This window comes from Carcharodon carcharias (assembly GCF_017639515.1).
Source record: "Carcharodon carcharias isolate sCarCar2 chromosome 27 unlocalized genomic scaffold, sCarCar2.pri SUPER_27_unloc_17, whole genome shotgun sequence".
Taxonomy (NCBI): Eukaryota; Metazoa; Chordata; class Chondrichthyes; order Lamniformes; family Lamnidae; genus Carcharodon; species Carcharodon carcharias.
In genome coordinates this window covers 5,001-23,491 of record NW_024470632.1, presented here as the reverse complement: position 1 = coordinate 23,491, position 18,491 = coordinate 5,001, and the positions used below count along the sequence as shown (strand labels likewise).

The 18,491-nt window shown below is 55.5% G+C and overlaps 1 protein-coding gene across 1 annotated transcript in view; it reads right to left on the bottom strand.

Moving 5' to 3' along the window:
- The window catches only part of LOC121273819 (chromodomain-helicase-DNA-binding protein 7-like), a gene marked incomplete at its 5' end in the record, with an annotated part of 105,800 nt that overhangs the window by 86,481 nt on the left and 828 nt on the right, over nt 1–18,491 (bottom strand). Inside the window, 3 exons of the mRNA XM_041180970.1 lie at nt 7,915–8,036; nt 9,101–9,238; nt 17,879–17,962. Of these exons, the coding sequence (XP_041036904.1) occupies nt 7,915–8,036; nt 9,101–9,238; nt 17,879–17,962 (344 nt within the window). The remainder of the gene's footprint in view (nt 1–7,914; nt 8,037–9,100; nt 9,239–17,878; nt 17,963–18,491) is intronic.

Here is an 18,491-nt window from a genome sequence, read left to right as displayed (position 1 = left end):
CCTAGTGGGGGTGGGGTGGAGTGAAGGTACAGATAGCCCTAGTGGGGGTGGGGTGGGGGGGAAGGGACAGATAGCCCTAGTGGGGGTGGGGTGAAGGTACAGATAGCCCTAGTGGGGGTGTGGTGGGGGTGAAGGTACAGATAGACCTAGTGGGGGTGAAGGAACAGATAGCCCTAATGGGTGTGGAGGTACAGATAGCCCTAATGGGGGTGGGGTGAAGGTACAGATAGCCCTAGTGGGGGTGGGGTGAAGGGTACAGATAGCCCTAGTGGGGGTGGGGTGAAGGGTACAGATAGCCCTAGTGGGGGTGGGGTGGGGGGAAGGTACAGATAGCCCTAGTGGGGGTGGGGGTGGGGTGAAGGTAGAGATAGCCCTAGTGGGGGTGGGGTGGGATGAAGGTACAGATAGCCCTAGTGGGGGTGGGGGTGAAGGTACAGATAGCCCTAGTGGGGGTGGGGGTGAAGGTACAGATAGCCCTAGTGGGGGTGGGGATGGGGGTGGGGGTGAAGGTACAGATAGCCCTAGAGGGGGTGGGGGTGAAGGTACAGATAGCCCTAGTGGGGGTGGGGTGGGGTGAAGGTACAGATAGCACTAGTGGGGGTGGGGCGGGGGTGAAGGTACAGATAGCCCTAGTGGGGGTGGGGTGGGGTGAAGGTACACATAGCCCTAGTGGGGGTGGAGTGGGGGGGGGTGAAGGTACAGATAGCCCTAGTGGGGGTGGGGTGGGGTGAAGGTACAGATAGCCCTAGTGTTGATGGTGTGGGGGTGAAGGTACGGATAGCCCTAGTGGGGGTGAGGTGGGGTGAAGGTACAGATAGCCCTAGTGGGGGTGGGGTGGGGTGAAGGTACAGATAGCCCTAGTGGGGGTGGGGGTGAAGGTACAGATAGCCCTAGTGGGGGTGGGGGTGAAGATACAGATAGCCCTAGTGGGGGTGGGGTGGGGTGAAGGTACAGATAGCCCTAGTGGGGGTGGGGTGGGGTAAAGGTACAGATAGCCCTAGTGGGGGTGGGGTGGGGTAAAGGTACTGATAGCCTTGGTGGGGGTGAAGGTACAGATGGCCCTAGTGGGGGTGGGGTGAAGGTACAGATAGCCCTAGTGGGGGTGGGGTGAAGGTACAGATAGCCCTAGTGGGGGTGGGGTGAAGGTACAGATAGCCCTAGTGGGGGTGGGGTGAAGGTACAGATAGCCCTAGTGGGGGTGGGGTGAAGGTACAGATAGCCCTAGTGGGGGCGGGGGTGAAGGTACAGATAGCCCTAGTGGGGGTGGGGTGAATGTACAGATAGCCCTAGTGGGGGCGGGGGTGAAGGTACAGATAGCTCTAGTGGGGGTGGGGCGGGGGTGAAGGTACAGATAGCCCTAGTGGGGGTGGGGCGGGGGTGAAGGTACAGATAGACCTAGTGGGGGTGGGGTAAGGGTGAAGGTACAGATAGCCCTAGTGGGAGTGGGGGTGAAGGTACAGATAGCTCTAGTGGGGGTGGGGCGGGGGTGAAGGTACAGATAGCTCTAGTGGGGGTGGGGCGGGGGTGAAGGTACAGATAGCCCTAGTGGGGGTGGGGCGGGGGTGAAGGTACAGATAGCCCTAGTGGGGGTGGGGTAAGGGTGAAGGTACAGATAGCCCTAGTGGGGGTGGGGATGAAGGTACAGATAGCCCTAGTGGGGGTGGGGGTGGGGTGAAGGTACAGATAGCCCTAGTGGAGGTGGGGTGGGGTGAAGGTACAGATAGCCCTAGTGGGGTAAGGGTGAAGTTACAGATAGCCCGAATGGGGGTGGGGGTGAAGGTACAGATAGCCCTAGTGGGGGTGGGGTGAAGGTACAGATAGCCCTAGTGGGGGTGGGGGTGAAGGTACAGATAGCCCTAGTGGGGGTGGGGGTGGGGTGAAGGTACAGATAGCCCTAGTGGGGTGGGGGTGAAGGTACAGATAGCCCTAGTGGGGGTGGGGGTGAAGGTACAGATAGCCCTAGTGAGGTGGGGGTGAAGGTACAGATAGCCCTAGTGGGGGTGGGGTGGGGGGAAGTTACAGATAGCCCTAGTGGGGGTAGGGTGGGGGTGAAGGTACAGATAGCCCTAGTGGGGGTGGGGTGAAGGTACAGATAGTCCTAGTGGGGGTGGGGTAAGGGTGAAGGTACAGATAGCCCTAGTGGGGGTGGGGTGAAGGTACAGATAGTCCTAGTGGGTGTGGGGTAAGGGTGAAGGTACAGATAGCCCTAGTGGGGGTGGGATGAAGGTACAGATAGTCCTAGTGGGGCTGGGGTAAGGGTGAAGGTACAGATAGCCCTAGTGGGGGTGGGGGTGGGGTGAAGGTACAGATAGCCCTAGTGGGGGTAGGGTAAGGGTGAAGGTACAGATAGCCCTAGTGGGGGTGGGGTGGGGTGGGGGTGAAGGTACAGATAGCCCTAGTGGGGTGGGGTGGGGTGAAGGTACAGAATGCCCTAGTGGGGGTGGGGGTGAAGGTACAGATAGCCCTAGTGGGGGTAAGGGTGAAGGTACAGATAGCCCTATTCTGGAAGGCTGTAAAGTGCCTAGTGGGAAGATGAGGTGTTGTTCCTCCAGTTTGCGTTGGGCTTCACTGGAACAATGCAGCAAGCCAAGGACAGACATGTGGGCAAGAGAGCAGGGTGGAGGGTTAAAATGGAAAGCGACAGGGAGGTCTGGGTGATGCTTGCGGACAGACCGCAGGCGGTCTCCAAAGCGGGTCACCCAGTCTGCGTTTGGTCTCTCCAATGTAGGGGAGACCACATTGGGAGCAGCGAACGCAGTAACTAAATTGAGGGAAGTGCAAGTGAAATGCTGCTTCACTTGAAAGGAGTGTTTGGGCCCTTGGACAGTGAGGAGGGGGGAAGTAAAGGGGCAGGTGTTGCACCTTCTGTGGATGCATGGGGAGGTGCTGTGGGAGGGGGTTGAGGTGTAAGGGGGTGATGGAGGAGTGGACCAGGGTGTCCCGGAGGGAACGATCCCTGCGGAATGCCGCCGAGGGGGGTGAAGGGAAGATGTGTTTGGTGGTGGCATCATGCTGGAGTTGGCGGAAATGGTGGAGGATGATCCTTTGAATGCGGAGGCTGGTGGGGTGATAAGTGAGGACAAGGAGGACCCTATCACGTTTCTGGGAGGGAGAAGGCGTGAGGGCAGATGCACGGGACATGGGCAGGACATGGTTGAGGGCCCTGTCAACCACCGTGGGTGGAAAACCTCGGTTAAGGAAGAAGGAGGACATGTCAGAGGAACTGGTTTTGAAGGTAGCATCATCAGAACAGATGTGATGGAGGCAAAGGAACTGAGAGAATGGGATGGAGTCCTTACAGGAAGCGGGGTGTGAGGAGCTGTAGTCGAGGTAGCTATGGGAGTCGGTGGGTTTGTAATGGATATTGGTGGACAGTCTATCACCAGAGATTGAGACAGAGAGGTCAAGGAAGGGAAGGGAAGTGTCAGAGATGGACCACGTGAAAATGATGGAGGGGTGGAGATTGGAAGCAAAATTAATAAATTTTTCCAGATCCAGACGAGAGCATGAAGCAGCACTGAAGTAATCATCGATGTACCGGAGAAAGAGTTGTGGCGGGGGGGGGCCGGAGTAGGACTGGAACAAGGAATGTTCCACATACCCCATAAAGAGACAGGCGTAGCTGGGGCCCATGCGGGTACCCATAGCCACACCTTTTATTTGGAGGAAGTGAGAGGAGTTGAAGGAGAAATTGTTCAGCGTGAGAACAAGTTCAGCCAGACGGAGGAGAGTAGTGGTGGATGGGGATTGTTCGGGCCTCTGTTCGAGGAAGAAGCTAAGGGCCCTCAGACCATCCTGGTGGGGGATGGAGGTGTAGAGGGATTGGACGTCCATGGTGAAGAGGAAGCGGCTGGGGCCAGGGAACTGGAAATTGTTGATATGATGTAGGGTGTCAGAGGAATCGCGGATGTAAGTGGGAAGGGACGGGACAAGGGGAGAGAGAATGGAGTCGAGATAGTGAGAAATGAGTTCTGTGGGGCAGGAACAGGCTGACACGATCGGTCTATCAGGATAGTTCTGTTTGTGGATTTAGGGTAGGAGGTAGAAGCAGGCCGTCCGAGGTTGGGCAACTATCAGGTTGGAAGCTGTGGGAGGAAGATCTCCAGAGGAGATGAGGTCAGTGACAGTCCTGGAAACAATGGCTTGATGTTCAGTGGTGGGGTCATGGTCCAGGGAGAGGTAGGAGGAAGTGTCTGCGAATTGACGCTCAGCGTCTGTGAGGTAGAGGTCAGTGCGCCAGACAACAACAGCACCACCCTCGTCAGCGGGTTTGATGACAATGTCAGGGTTGGACCTGAGAGAACGGAATGCAGTAAGTTCAGAGAGAGACAGGTTAGAGTGGGTGAGAGGAGCAGAGAAATTGAAACGACTGATGTCACGCCGACAGTTCGCAATGAAAAGATCAAGAGAAGGTAAGAATCCAGAGGGAGGGGTCCAGGTGGAGGGAGAATATTGGAGGCGGGTAAAAGGATCCGCTGAATGGGGAGAGGGCTCCTTACCTTTATGTTCAATTCCTCGCGTAATAAAGAATAGCATTCCATTAGCCTTCTTAACTACTTGCTGTACCTGCACACTAACTTTTTGTGACTCATGCACTGGAACACCCGGATCCCTCTGCACCTCAGAATTCTGTAGTGTTCTCCATTTATGTAATACTCTGCTTTTTTATTCTTCTTGCCAAAGTGAACAATTCCACATTGTACTCCCTCTACCAGATTTATGCCCACTCACTCAACCAGTACAGACCCCTGTGGGGCTCCACTCATCACACGCTGCCAATCAGAAAAAGGCCCGTTTATACATACTCCCTGTTTTCTGCCAGCCAGCCAATCTTCTATCCAGGTTAATATGTAACCCCCTAAACCATGAGCTTTTATTTTTCCACAATACCCCCTGATGTGGCACCTTATCAAGTGCCTTCTGGAAATCCAAGAACAGCACATCTACAGGTTCCCCTTTTATCTGCAGCGCACGTTACTCCTTCGAAGGGCTCCGATAAATTGGTTAAACCTGATTTCCTTTTCACAAAACCAAGCTGGCTCTTCCCGATTACCTCGAGTTTCTCGATGGGCCCAGCGATAACCTCCTTAACGATCAATTCTAGCGCCTGGCCCCACGACAGACATCAAGCTTACCGGCCTATAGTTTCCTGCCTCCCTCCCTCTCTGGTTAGAGACGTTACGTTTGCTCCTTTCCATTCCGATGGAACCTTCCCAGAATCGAGCGAATTTTGGGACAATGCGTCTACGACCTCATTAAGCCACCTCTTTTAAGACCCTGCGTGAAGTCCACCTGGACCCGGAGACTTGTCAGCCCACAGCTCCGTCAGTTTAACCGGCACCACGTCCCTGGTGATTGTAACCTCACCAAGATTCCCCTCTCCCTTCCACCTCCTAATTTACAGCTGTTACTGGGATATTCCCCTCGCAGCAGAGAAACACAAACAAGAATGGCAGCACCAACCAAAAGCGAAAGGAGGTATCAGGACGGCAGCATAACCAGAGAGAGAGAGAAAGAGAGAGACGGAGAGAGAGAGAGAGAGAGGGAGAGAGAGAGAGAGAGAGAGAGAGGGAGAGAGAGAGAGAGAGAGAGAGAGATGTTCAGAAAGCAGCATCGCTGTCAGCACATAAGAGATCTGGAACAAGACTTGGGTTTTATTTCTGGTAAGTTTAGGTAACAGTCTAAATAAATAGGGGCATGGCAGGGCACCTCAGTCCCTTGGAATGCGCATCCTGCTCCATGTGGGAGCTCCAGGTCACGTCTCCTCTCTGGACAAGCACTTGGTGGGGGTGGGGGGTGGTGCACGGAGCGTCATCGGCTAGAGGAGTGCGCGCTCCCGGGATTTGGAGATTGAGCAGCATCTCAGTCCCTTGGAATGCGCATCCTGCTCCATGTGGGAGCTCCAGGTCACGTCTCCTCTCTGGACAAGCACTTGGTGGGGGTGGGGGGTGCTGCGCGGAGCGTCATCGGCTAGAGGAGTGCGCGCTCCCGGGTTTTGGAGCTTGAGCAGCACCTCAGTCCCTTGGAATGCGCATCCTGCTCCATGTGGGAGCTCCAGGTCACGTCTCCTCTCTGGACAAGCACTTGGTGGGGGTGGGGGGTGCTGCGCGGAGCGTCATCGGCTAGAGGAGTGCCCGCTCCCGAGTTTTGGAGCTTGAGCAGCACCTCAGTCCCTTGGAATGCGCATCCTGCTCCATGTGGGAGCTCCAGGTCACGTCTCCTCTCTGGACAAGCACTTGGTGGGGGTGGGGGGTGCTGCGCGGAGCGTCATCGGCTAGAGGAGTGCCCGCTCCCGAGTTTTGGAGCTTGAGCAGCACCTCAGTCCCTTGGAATGCGCATCCTGCTCCACGAGGGAGCTCCAGGTCACGTCTCCTCTCTGGACAAGCACTTGGTGGGGGTGGGGGGTGCTGCGCGGAGCGTCATCGGCTAGAGGAGTGCGCGCTCCCGGGTTTTGGAGCTTGAGCAGCACCTCAGTCCCTTGGAATGCGCATCCTGCTCCACGAGGGAGCTCCAGGTCACGTCTCCTCTCTGGACAAGCACTTGGTGGGGGTGGGGGGTGCTGCGCGGAGCGTCATCGGCTAGAGGAGTGCGCGCTCCCGGGTTTTGGAGCTTGAGCAGCACCTCAGTCCCTTGGAATGCGCATCCTGCTCCACGAGGGAGCTCCAGGTCACGTCTCCTCTCTGGACAAGCACTTGGTGGGGGTGGGGGGTGCTGCGCGGAGCGTCATCGGCTAGACGAGTGCCCGCTCCCGGGTTTTGGAGCTTGAGCAGCACCTCAGTCCCTTGGAATGCGCATCCTGCTCCATGTGGGAGCTCCAGGTCACGTCTCCTCTCTGGACAAGCACTTGGTGGGGGTGGGGGGTGCTGCGCGGAGCGTCATCGGCTAGACGAGTGCGCGCTCCCGGGTTTTGGAGCTTGAGCAGCACCTCAGTCCCTTGGAATGCGCATCCTGCTCCATGTGGGAGCTCCAGGTCACGTCTCCTCTCTGGACAAGCACTTGGTGGGGGTGGGGGGTGCTGCGCGGAGCGTCATCGGCTAGAGGAGTGCCCGCTCCCGGGTTTTGGAGCTTGAGCAGCGCCTGGGGTCACCCCGAGGTGCACCTGGGAGGGCTAGGAGCAAAACGGATAGCTCGTTCCTGAACACGGTCACCCTACAAACTTAAGGGCACGCAGGCAGAGAGGGAAAGGGCGAGCACCATCAGGCAGTCAGGGGGAAACGAGGCGGGTGGCGTGGGAGTCCCTCCGAGTGCACCTCGCTTTCCAATCAAGGCTCAGCCCCGAATACTGGCGACGGCGATGGTTCCTCTCCGGAATGCAGCCAGAGTCATGTCCGCTGTACCGAGACCAACTCGGTTGTACTGGTGGGGGGGGGGGGGTGGAGGACGCACAGCAGGAGACTGGGAAAACAGCAGCAACGGGCGACCTGGATAGTTAGGGGAACAGGTGGGTGGTTCTGCGGCTACAAACGTGGGTGTGCTTATTCCCTGGTGCCAGGGTCAAGGGCGGCGCGGGGAGCTTTAGCCAGCAGCTGTGAACCGCTACGGACTTGGCCATCACCAGCCGCTGAGCGCAGGGTGTGCCGATTTGTCCACATTCAGCAGAGGTCTCGGTGGGGGATGGGGATGGGGGGGCGAACGAGGTGTCCCAGAAGGAAGTGGGTGGGGGGGTGTGGTTGGGGGGGGGGGGGGGTGGGTAGCGACCAGCACCGAGAGAGATCGGACAAGTGCCTGACAGAGACCTGAACAAGGCAAGAGCGCGAGAGAGAGAGAAAGAGAAAGAGAGATCAACGAACGCGCCACCCAATCCCACTCGAACCCAAACCGTCCAGCGAGGGGTGGGGGGGGGGCGGGGGGAGAAAGCATCGCTGAGCCCTTCCGCGCCCTGAGCTGGTTGAGCCTCAGGCTGCGGGCACCCACCTGTTGTACCAGTTGAAGAGCAGCCAGTTCACACCCTCGAGCTGGTACTCCCTGAGCTGATTGTTGTTTTTGTACTCCCGGAACAGCGCCAGCTTCTTCCAGGCTTTGGCCGGAGGTCGTTCCTGCGATCGGAGGGGGGTGGGGGGGGGGGGGGGGGGGAGGAGGAGGAGGAGGAGGAGGGGGGGGGAGGAGGAGGAGGAGGAGACGAGTGTGAGTGAGCCAGTGGCAGATCGATTCCCCAGGAGGCCAACCCCCTCGCTCGCACCCCAGCACGTGAAGCTCGGACAGAGTCGGGGGCTTTAAAACACAGGGAACAAGACGTGGCCGTTCAGCCCCTCTCCTCCAGACTGTTGCACAGGAACAGGAGGAGGCCGTTCAGCCCCTCTCCTCGAGCCTGTTACACAGGAACAGGAGGAGGCCGTTCAGCCCCTCTCCTCGAGCCTGTTACACAGGAACAGGAGGAGGCCCCATTCAGCCCCTCTCCTCGAGCCTGTTACACAGGAACAGGAGAAGGCCATTCAGCCCTTCTCCTCGAGCCTGTTACACAGGAACAGGAGGAGGCCATTCAGCCCCCCTCCTCAAGCCTGTTACACAGGAACAGGAGGAGGCCATTCAGCCCCTCTCCTCCAGCCCGTGACACAGGAACAGGAGGAGGCCGTTCAGCACCCCCCCAACGCTCCCTCCCTCCCTCACTTTGTCGCTGTGACACAGAAAAAGAGGCGGCCACACTCAGCTGCGGGTGCCTGGTGCACAGCAGCGTAGGCAGCCATTCAAACCCCTTCATCCGGTAGCACCATTTAAATTAGATCGTGGGTGACCTGTACCTGAACCCCTGATTCACGGCCTTTACTTCATACCCCTCAATCCCCCCAACCCAACACACACCTCCGTCTTGAGAGCCTCAACTGGACGCCAGCGTCCAGGGCTTTTGAGCTGGAGGGAGGGGAGCGAGTTCCAGACTGCCACTTCCCTTCGAGAGAGTGAAGGATGCTCCCTCACATTGCCTTTGAACGGCTTGGATCGAATCCTAAAAGCATCTGCCCCCCCCACCTTGCGCTGGACTCCCCACAGACCCCGCTGCGGCCGGAGGAACCAGTCTCTCTCTCTCTGCCAAACCCGATCAAAAACCCTTCAATCACCTTCAGCGGCTCGATCAGATCACTGCGGAGCTCCGCCGGTCACTCACCACGTGGCCCAGTTTGGGTTTACGGGCCTGGAGACGCTCAAACTCCTCGATCTTGGCCTCGTCCACATCCTCCTTCAGCTCCCAGGTGCTGTCCTCATAGGGCAATGAGCACCACTTCACCAGGTAATAGACCACGGGCTGCGGAGAGAAGGCGCGGTTACGGACACTGCTTTGTGTAGAGCGAGCGAGCGAGCAGGCGGGACGGAGGATTTAACCCTCAATTACCAAAGAGCCACCTGTCTCAGAACCATCCTCGAGATTTGCAAATACCCTCACCCTCCATCTAGACGGGAGAAGCAGCCATTGTGTGGACAGCAGGACCCGACCCTCCGACAGTGCGGCTCTCCCTCAGCACTGACCCTCCGACAGTGCGGCTCTCCCTCAGCACTGACCCTCCGACAGTGCGGCTCTCCCTCAGTACTGACCCTCCGACAGTGCGGCTCTCCCTCAGTACTGACCCTCCGACAGTGCGGCTCTCCCTCAGCACTGACCCTCCGACAGTGCGGCGCTCCCTCAGCACTGACCCTCCGACAGTGCGGCTCTCCCTCAGCACTGACCCTCCCACAAGTGCGGTGCTCCCTTAGCACTGACCCCCCGACAGTGCGGCTCTCCCTCAGCACTGACCCTACCACAAGTGCGGTGCTCCCTCAGCACTGACCCTCCGACAGTGCGGCGTTCCCTCAGTTTGGTGCCAGGAAGTGTTCGGCTGGATTATGAGGCATCGAGGCCTGGGATGCGGATCGACACTGAGTTGTGAGCCAATCCCACCGAGCCGAACTGACAGGGGTAGAGGGGAACAACTAACTAGAGGAGCCAACAGCAGCAGCAGGAACCAGCTCGGGAGGAGAGGGCTACTTAACATTTGAACCAACATCAGTAGAACGAAAAGGCAACTGCTCCAAGAGGCGGCTCGAATGGCTCCTGCTCCCGAGCCAACGTACACAAAGGGTGACATGAGGGGGACACATGACTGTGGCAAGCCGCCAGGCACAAATGCGCTTCCCTCGTACATCTCCTTTCCCACTGGACGGTTAAGAACAATTTGCACGCTCTTATCGTTTGCAGTTGCAAGTCGCACAAGGAAAGTCGTCGGCGAAAACCATCCGTTCCTTCGAGCCTGCCCCACTTTCAGCTGTCCCTACACGTGTGACACACACACACACACACACACACACACACACACACACACACACACCAGAAACATCCGCGGGTTCAGGTCTGCGGACGGTACCTGCGCCAGGTGCTATCGGCTGTTCGTCTGGTGTCCGCAGGTTCCTAAGGGTCATGTTGCTGCCGTTCCTTTGTTGTGTGGAGGGTGGTGGTGGGGGGTGGGGGGGACAGTTGACTGCTGGGACTGATAGGCAATTCAGTTCCTTACGCGGACCGGGGCAAACTCCAGCAGCGGGCTCGATCTGAGCGAGAGCCTGGTCCAACACAACTGCTGGGGGCTGGGGGGAGTCGATGACTTCCAGGGCACGCTGTGTTCCGTTGCTTCTCGCTGACTCCGGAAGGTTCCGCGTCGTCAACTTTCCTCTAAAGGGGACGCAGCCCTCGAGGGCACGTCAGCCACGCACACCCGCTTCGCCCTCGCTGCCCAACGACGCCTCTGCGAGCCAAGTAACATCCTCTGCAGACAAAAGCAGGGATGTGCCGCTGAGGCTTTATATGAGGCTCTGGTCGGACCACGTTTAGAATATTGTGAGCGATTCTGGGCCCCGTGTATCTCAGGGAAGGATGTGCTGGCCCTGGAGAGATGTCCAGAGGAGGTTCACGAAGAACGATGCCAGGAACGAAAAGGCTTTAACATGTGAGGAACGTTTGAGGACTCTGGGTCTATACTCGATGAAGTTTAGAAGGATGAGGGGTGGGGGGGGATCTGATTGAAACTTACAGAATACTGAAAGGCCTGGATAGAGTGGGACATGGGGGAAGATGTTTCCATTAGTAGGAGAGACTAGGACCCGAGGGGCACAGCCTCAGAGTAAAGGGAAGACCTTTTAGAACAGAGATGAGGAGAAACTTCTTTAGCCAGAGAGCGGTGAATCTATGGAACTCATTGCCACAGAAGGTGGTGGAGGCCGGGTCATTGAGTGTATTTAAGACCGAGATAGATAGGTTCTCGATTGGTGAGGGGATCAAAGGTTACGGGGAGAAGGCAGGAGAATGGGTGGGGGGGGGGGGGGTGGTTGAGAAACTTGTCAGCCACGATTGAATGGGGGAGCAGACTGGATGGGCCGAATGGCCTCATTTCTGCTCCTGTGGTCTTATGGTTTTGAGAACGATGCTGCAAAGTGGTCTGTGGTCAGACTCGACCCCATCACCGTCGCCCTCCCGAACAGGTACTGATTAAAACGCTGACAAACACTAGCCAGGGGCCTGCACTCGCTGGACGGGTTGCACCCCAGCAGAGCCAGGGACCAATGTCCTCGCAGGGGCATTCACTGATACTTGGGGTGGGGGTGGGGGTGGGGTTTAAAACTGGAGCGGCAGGGGGAGGGGGACCTAAGTGGGGAGACACGAGAGAAGGAAACAAAAGGTAGAAACGTGAGCCAGAAGAGTAAAAAGCAAACGGTGAAGGGGCAAGTCACGAGGGGCACACAAGTAGTTCAAGGTGAGGGGGCAGGAGGTTTAGGGGGGTGGGATATGAGGAGAAACTTTCTTACCCAGAGGGGGGGTGAGGGTCTGGAATGCGCTGCCTGGGAGGGTGGTGGAGGGTGAGTTAGCCTCACACCCTTTAAAAAGTACCTGGACAAGCGCTCGGCACCTCGTAACGTCCGAGGCTGTGGGGGCCGAGTGCTGGTCAATGGGGTTAGGGAGGTAGGTCAGGGGTTTCTCACGGTGTCGGGTGCAGACCCGATGGGCCGAAGGGCCTCTCTTCTGCGCTGCAGGATTCTGTGAAAGTGGAGGGCAGAGGGAACAAGGGCCAGCAGCAAATAGGGTCATAGTACAAAAAAGGAGTGTAAAAATGTTACAAAGACAAATCTGAAGGCTCGGTACCCGAATGCACGGAGCATTCACTAAAAGGTAGACGAATGAACAGCACAAAGAGACGTAAACGGGTCAGATATGATTGCAATTGAGGAGACATGGCTGCAGGGTGAACAAGGCTGGGAACTGAATATCCAAGGGTACTCGATATTTAGGCTGGAGGGGCAAAAAGGAAAAGGCGGTGGGGCGGCGTCGTTAACTAAGGATGAAACCAGTGAGGGGGGATATTGGCTCAGAAAATCTAGATGGACAATCGGTCTGGGTGGAGCTAAGAAGCAACAAGGGGAGAAAAACATTAGTGGGAGTTGTCTATTAGGCCTCCAAACAGCAGGGGTAAGGTAGGGGACAGCATTTAAACAGGAAAATAGAGATGCATGTAACAAGGGTGCTACAATAATCATGGGTGACTCTAATCTACATATAGACTGCGCAAACCAAATTAGCAATAATACTGTGGCAGATAAATTCCTGGAGTGTGTCCGAGATGGGTTTTATTTAGACCAGTATATCGAGGAACCAGCTCGGGAGCAGGCTATCCTAGACTTGGTTTTGTGCAGTGAGAAGGGGTTAATTAATAATCTTGCTGTGTGGGGTCCTTTAGGGAACAGTGATCATAACATGATAGAGTCCTTCATTAGGTTGGAAAATGAAGCAGCCAATCTGAAACTGGGGTCCTGAACCTTAACAAGGGAAACTACGAAAGTATGAGGTGTGAGTTGGCTAAGGCAGATTGGGGAACTTCAGTAAAAGACATGACGGTGGATCGGCAGTGGCTAATGTTTAAGGAACGAACGTACGCATTGCAACAGTTATACGTTCCTTTCTGTTGCAAAAACACAACAGGAAAAGTGACCCAACCATGGCAAACAAAATAAATTAAGGATAGTATTAGATCCAAAGAGGAGTCACATAAAGTTGCTGGAAAAAGTCCCAAGCCTGACGATCGGGAGCAGTTTAGAATTCAGCAAAGGAGGACCAAGACATTGATTAAGAGGGGGAAATAGAGTCTGAGAGTAAACTTGCAAGGAACATAGAAGAGGGGTGTAAAAGCTTCTACAGTTATGTAAAAAGAAAAAGATTGGTGAAGACAAATGTAGGCCCCTTACAGTCTGAAAGGGGAGAATTTATCACAGAGAACAAGGAAGTGACAGAGCAATTAACCAACTACTTCAGTTCTGTCTTAACAGAGAAAGACACAAATAATTTCCCACAAATACTAGGGAACCAAGGGTCTAGTGAGAAGGAGGAATGGAAGGAAATTAGTATTAGTGAAAACCACAGTGCTGGAGAAATTAATGGGGACTGAGAGCCGATAAATCCCCAGGGCCCGAGAATCTACACCCCAGGATACTGAAGGTGGTGGTCATGGAAGTAGTGGATACGTTGGTCATCTTCCAGAATCTACCGAATTTTGGAACAGTCCAGGCAGATTGGAGGGAAGCAAATTTAATCCCACTATTTAAAAAAGGAGATGGGAATAAAACAGGGAATTCCAGGCCAGTTAGCTAAACATCAGGGGTAGGGAAAATGCTAGAGTCTATGATAAAGGGTGTGATAACAGGACACATAGAAAACATCAATGGGATTAGACAAAGTCAACAGGAATGAATAAAAAGGGGAATCATGTTTGACAAACCTACTGGAGTTTTTTGAGGATGTAACTAGCAGAGTAGATAAGGGAGAACCAGTGGATGTGGTGTATCTGGATTTTCAGAAAGTTTTTGATGAAGTCCCACATAAGAGGTTAGTGAGTGAAATTAAAGCACATGGGATTGGGGGTAATATATTGGCAGGGATTGAGAATTGGTTAGCAGACAGGAAACAGAGTAGGAATAAATGGGTCTTTTTCCGAATGGCAGGCAGTGACTAGAGGGGGACCCCAGCTAGTAACAATATATATCAATGATTTGGATGAGGCAACTAAACGTCATATTTCCAAGTTTGCTTACGACACAAAACTTGGTGGGAATGTGAGTGGTGAGGAGGGTGTTAAGAGGCTTCAAGGTGGTTTAGACAGGTTGAGTGAGTGGGCAAATACATGGCAGATGCTGTATAATGTGGATAAGTGTGAAGTTATCCAGTTTGATAGAAAAAACAGAAAGGCAGAGTATTATTGAAATGGCGAGAGATTGGGAAATGTGGATGTACAGAGGGACCTGGGTGTCCTTGTACACCAGTCACTGAAAGCAAGCACGCAGGTGCAGCAGGCGGTGTAGAAGGTAAATGGTGTGTTGGCCTTCATTGCGAGAGGAGTTAAGGTAAGGAACAAGGATGTCCTACTGCAGCTGTACAGGGCCCTGGTGAGACCACACCTGGAGTATTGTGTGCAGTTTTGGTCTCCTTACCTAAGAGAGGATAGAATTGCTATAGAGGGAGAGCAGCGAAGGTTCACCAGACTGATTCCTGGGATGACAGGATTGTCGAATGGGGAGAGATTGGGTAAACTAGGCCTGTAGTCACTGGAGTTTAGAACAATGAGAAGGGGTCTCAATTAAACGTAGAAAATTCTGACAGAAGGGCTGCGCAGACTGGATGCAGGAACGATATTTCATCTGGTTGTGGGGGACTATAGAACAAGGGGGTCACAATCTCTCAGGACTGAGACAAGGAGAAACTTCACTCAGCGGGTGATGAACCTGTGGAATTCTCGACTACAGACAGGGCTGCGGAGGTCAAGTCACTGAATATATTTAAAGGAAGCAGATAGATTTCTAGACTCAAGGCATGATGGGGGTATGGGGAGAGAGCAGGAGAATGGCGTGGAGATGGGGGGGAGGATCAGCCACGATCATATTGAATGGCAGGGGAGACTCGAAGGGGCCGAATGGCCTACTCTTGCTTCTGATGTTTCTTTTTCAACCCCGGGTTCAGTTCACTCAAATACGAACGGATTTCCCTTGCTGCCTGAGAGCTACTCCAAGTCCTGCTTCACCGGCATCACACCGCAGGATGGCTTCATCTTTTTCATCACCTCAGCCCTGGGGCTGTCGTCACTCGCTGTTTGATGCGAGCGAAATCTGCTTGCTCTGTGCTGCGATTACCACCGAACATCCCTTGCAGTGAGCTCACGATCCGGCGAAACACTGGGCAGGACGTTGGCTACGAGAGTTCACAAATCCAACTAAGCTTTGTACCGCCGACACGTCCGCCGATACGGTGCATCTCTGCTACTGATCATCGCTCGCCAGGGTCAGGACGAACTCCTTGCGCTGCTAGTCCCGACCCACGTACTTGGCTTCAGGACGTCTTCAGTCCCTTCTTGTGCTGAATCGGGTTCGACAGGCCAGCTCTCTCTCTCTCGCCGTCTGACTGGGTGCTGATCACGGACTGCGATGGCGTCTTCCATTCCCAGGACCGCAGACCGGCAGGTCACCCACCGTCGATTCCACTCCCGGAAGATCACTGACCATCTCGGGCGACTCGGCGCCGGTACCCTTCAGCAGTGGCAGCGCCAAACCGGACGTACCTGCCACCCGCACCTCCTGAACGGCGTTCTGGACGTGGTTCAGGAAACGGCTGCTTTCATTCACCCGGCTTCTCTCACCGGTCTCCATCCTTCACTTCTCTGGTGGTCGGGCTCTTTGCCATGGCAAGCTGTGGCATCAAATGGGATGGTGAGATCACACCTCGTCTTTCAGGCTGGACTCCAGGGCAGCTGGAACTCTCCTCAGGAGATGCCAAGGGGGCGTGGGGTGGGGGGGTCTCAGTCCGATCGACTTCAACAATCTTCACCTGGGAAGACCATCCAGGGGCCTGTGGAAACATCCCGGTAATTTTTCTCTAGGATTTGTTCAACAGTCAATGGCTGCGTGTCGTGCGAAACACTGCAAACCTTTCTCTGGGTACTCGGAGGGTTACCGGTCCAAGCTTTTGACTCCTTCAGGTGGAGGTGAGCGGATTTTCCTTCGTGTCCACCAACTGGAGCTGGAGGTGTCCTTTCTTCCCGTCGCATTGAGCTCTGAGCTCAGTTCGCCCTCTCGGGGTGAGCGTCGCTCCATCACACGCGGCCTCGCAACTTCACCTTCGACGGCTCCACTTGCCTGTCACCATCCTGAGCAACTTCCCACGGGCGTGCAGAGATCAGGGCGGCTGCACGCGGCGCCGGTGTCCAGCTGGCGCCGCACGTCAACTCGATGCTCTCCTTCTGCGGCCAAACAGTCGCAGAGATTCCTCGAGGCCCGACAGTGCCAAGGGCGGTCGGTCAGGATCGTTGTCCGACATCTCTCTCCGGCTAGCACCTCTTACATCAGCCTGTTTCCTCTTCTTTCCAGGAAAAAAAAGACACTGGACGACAAAGTGATTCAGCTTCGTGCAATCAGGGCATTGCTTTCCCCAGTGTGGGGGGGGCGGGGGGGGAGAACACATGCTACCTCTCCTTCTGAATCCGCTGCAACAGTTACACCCGGTACTAACATATGAGGAACGTTTGAGGACTCTGGGTCTATACTTGATGGAGTTTAGAAGGATGAGGAGGGGGGGGATCTGATTGAAACTTACAGAATACTGAAAGAGTGGGACGTGGGGGAAGATGTTTCCATTAGTAGGAGAGACTCGGACCCGAGGGGCACAGCCTCAGGGTAAAGGGAAGACCTTTTAGAACAGAGATGAGGAGAAACTTCTTTAGCCAGAGAGTGGTGAATCGATGGAATTCATGGCCACAGAAGGCGGTGGAGGCCGGGTCACTGAGTGTATTTAAGACCGAGATAGATCGGTTCTTGATTGGTGAGGGGATCAAAGGTTACGGGGAGAAGGCGGGAGAATTGGGGGGGGTTGAGAGACTTATCGGCCATGATTGAATGGGGGAGCAGACTGGATGGGCCGAATGGCCTCATTTCTGCTCCTGTGTCTTTAAGGTCTTAATAGTACTCTGGCCTCGATCATTCTGCTGCCCTTCTGTGAATAGTTCTTGCTTTCCTCCATTGTCTCGCTGTGAGGAAGGCTCGGATTGCCTGTCGGCACGGTGCACACCCTCTGAAATCTTCCCCCCCACCCCCATCAACACCCTACAGCTGACGATCAACCACCTCACAGCTTCTGCATGTCAACAGCTCCCTTGAGAGTAGGGTTCCCTTCGGCCAGCAGACGTGCACTTCGTGGTGGGATCGCGTTCTTGATCAGATCATCGTTCAGTTGTTCAAACCCAAGGTGCGGCCAGACGTCGGGTTATAACACAGAGTCAAAGAGGGTTTCCAAGCCCTCCAAGTTTTCACAAGACTGGCTTTTCTGCTCCTCGGCGAGGAGTGAGGTGCAGTCAAGTGTGCAGCACTCTCTCCTCAGTGCCGAGAGCAGAGCCGCTACTCATATTCGTTCAGGTCTTTTTGGTGAACTCTGTGGCAATTTCACAGTGGTGGCATTGACTGGAAGGGTCTCCAATTCCTTCTCAACCCTACCTTCAACTCCGCAGGAGCAGCTACTAGAACACTCAAAGCCACACTGACTCGCCCGGCGGTCAGGGTCCTGCACAAAGTTGCAGGCTGAGGTTTTAATGATTCTCTGCTGCTGCGGGCTCTCTTACAGCTATCCAAATGCACTCAATTCCACCTGCACACCCCTGGCACCATGCTCCAAGCGTGTTGGCTCAAGTGGCTTCTGTTCTCAAGCCTTTATACACAAAGGGTGACATCAGAGGTCACATGACCATCGCAAGCCACAGCGTACAACTGCACTCCTCCAAATAGTCACCGTCCTCGTTCAACACCCTGACCTTTTACAGGCTGCAGTTTCCCCCTACCGCTTTCCCATCCCTGAATCACCTCAGCTGCCCAGCGTCCTGAGCACAGACCACCTTACCTCCCCATTATCCTTGTCCACGCTGTGCGACTCCTCCAGCAGCCGGTCAACCTCAGTGTAGTCAGGGTTGAAGAGGTCCTCGTCCTGCAGATACAGGATGGCGTGTGAAAGGGAGAGTGCGTTATAATCCAGTCTTTTGATCAGAGTGTGTGTACATAACCGCTTGTTCACTGAGTGTGTGGGGGGGGGGTCTGTGCGTGTGTGTGTGAAAGAGAGAGAGAGAGAGGGCAAGTGGGAGAAATTGAGACAATTAATTAACGGACGGTCTACTAACGAGCGAGGGAGGGAGCGAGCGAGGGAGGGAGCGAGCGAGGGAGGGAGCGAGCGGGGAGGGAGCGAGCGGGGAGGGAGCGAGCGGGGAGGGAGCGAGCGGGGAGGGAGCGAGCGAGGGAGCGAGCGAGGGAGCGAGCGAGGGAGCGAGCGAGCGAGAGAGGGAGCGAGAGAGGGAGCGAGGGAGCAAGCGAGCGAGGGAGCGAGGGAGCGAGCGAGGGAGCGAGGGAGCGAGGGAGCGAGCGAGCGAGGGAGCGAGCGAGCGAGAGAGGGAGCGAGCGAGCGAGAGAGGGAGCGAGCGAGCGAGAGAGGGAGCGAGCGAGCGAGCGAGAGGGAGCGAGCG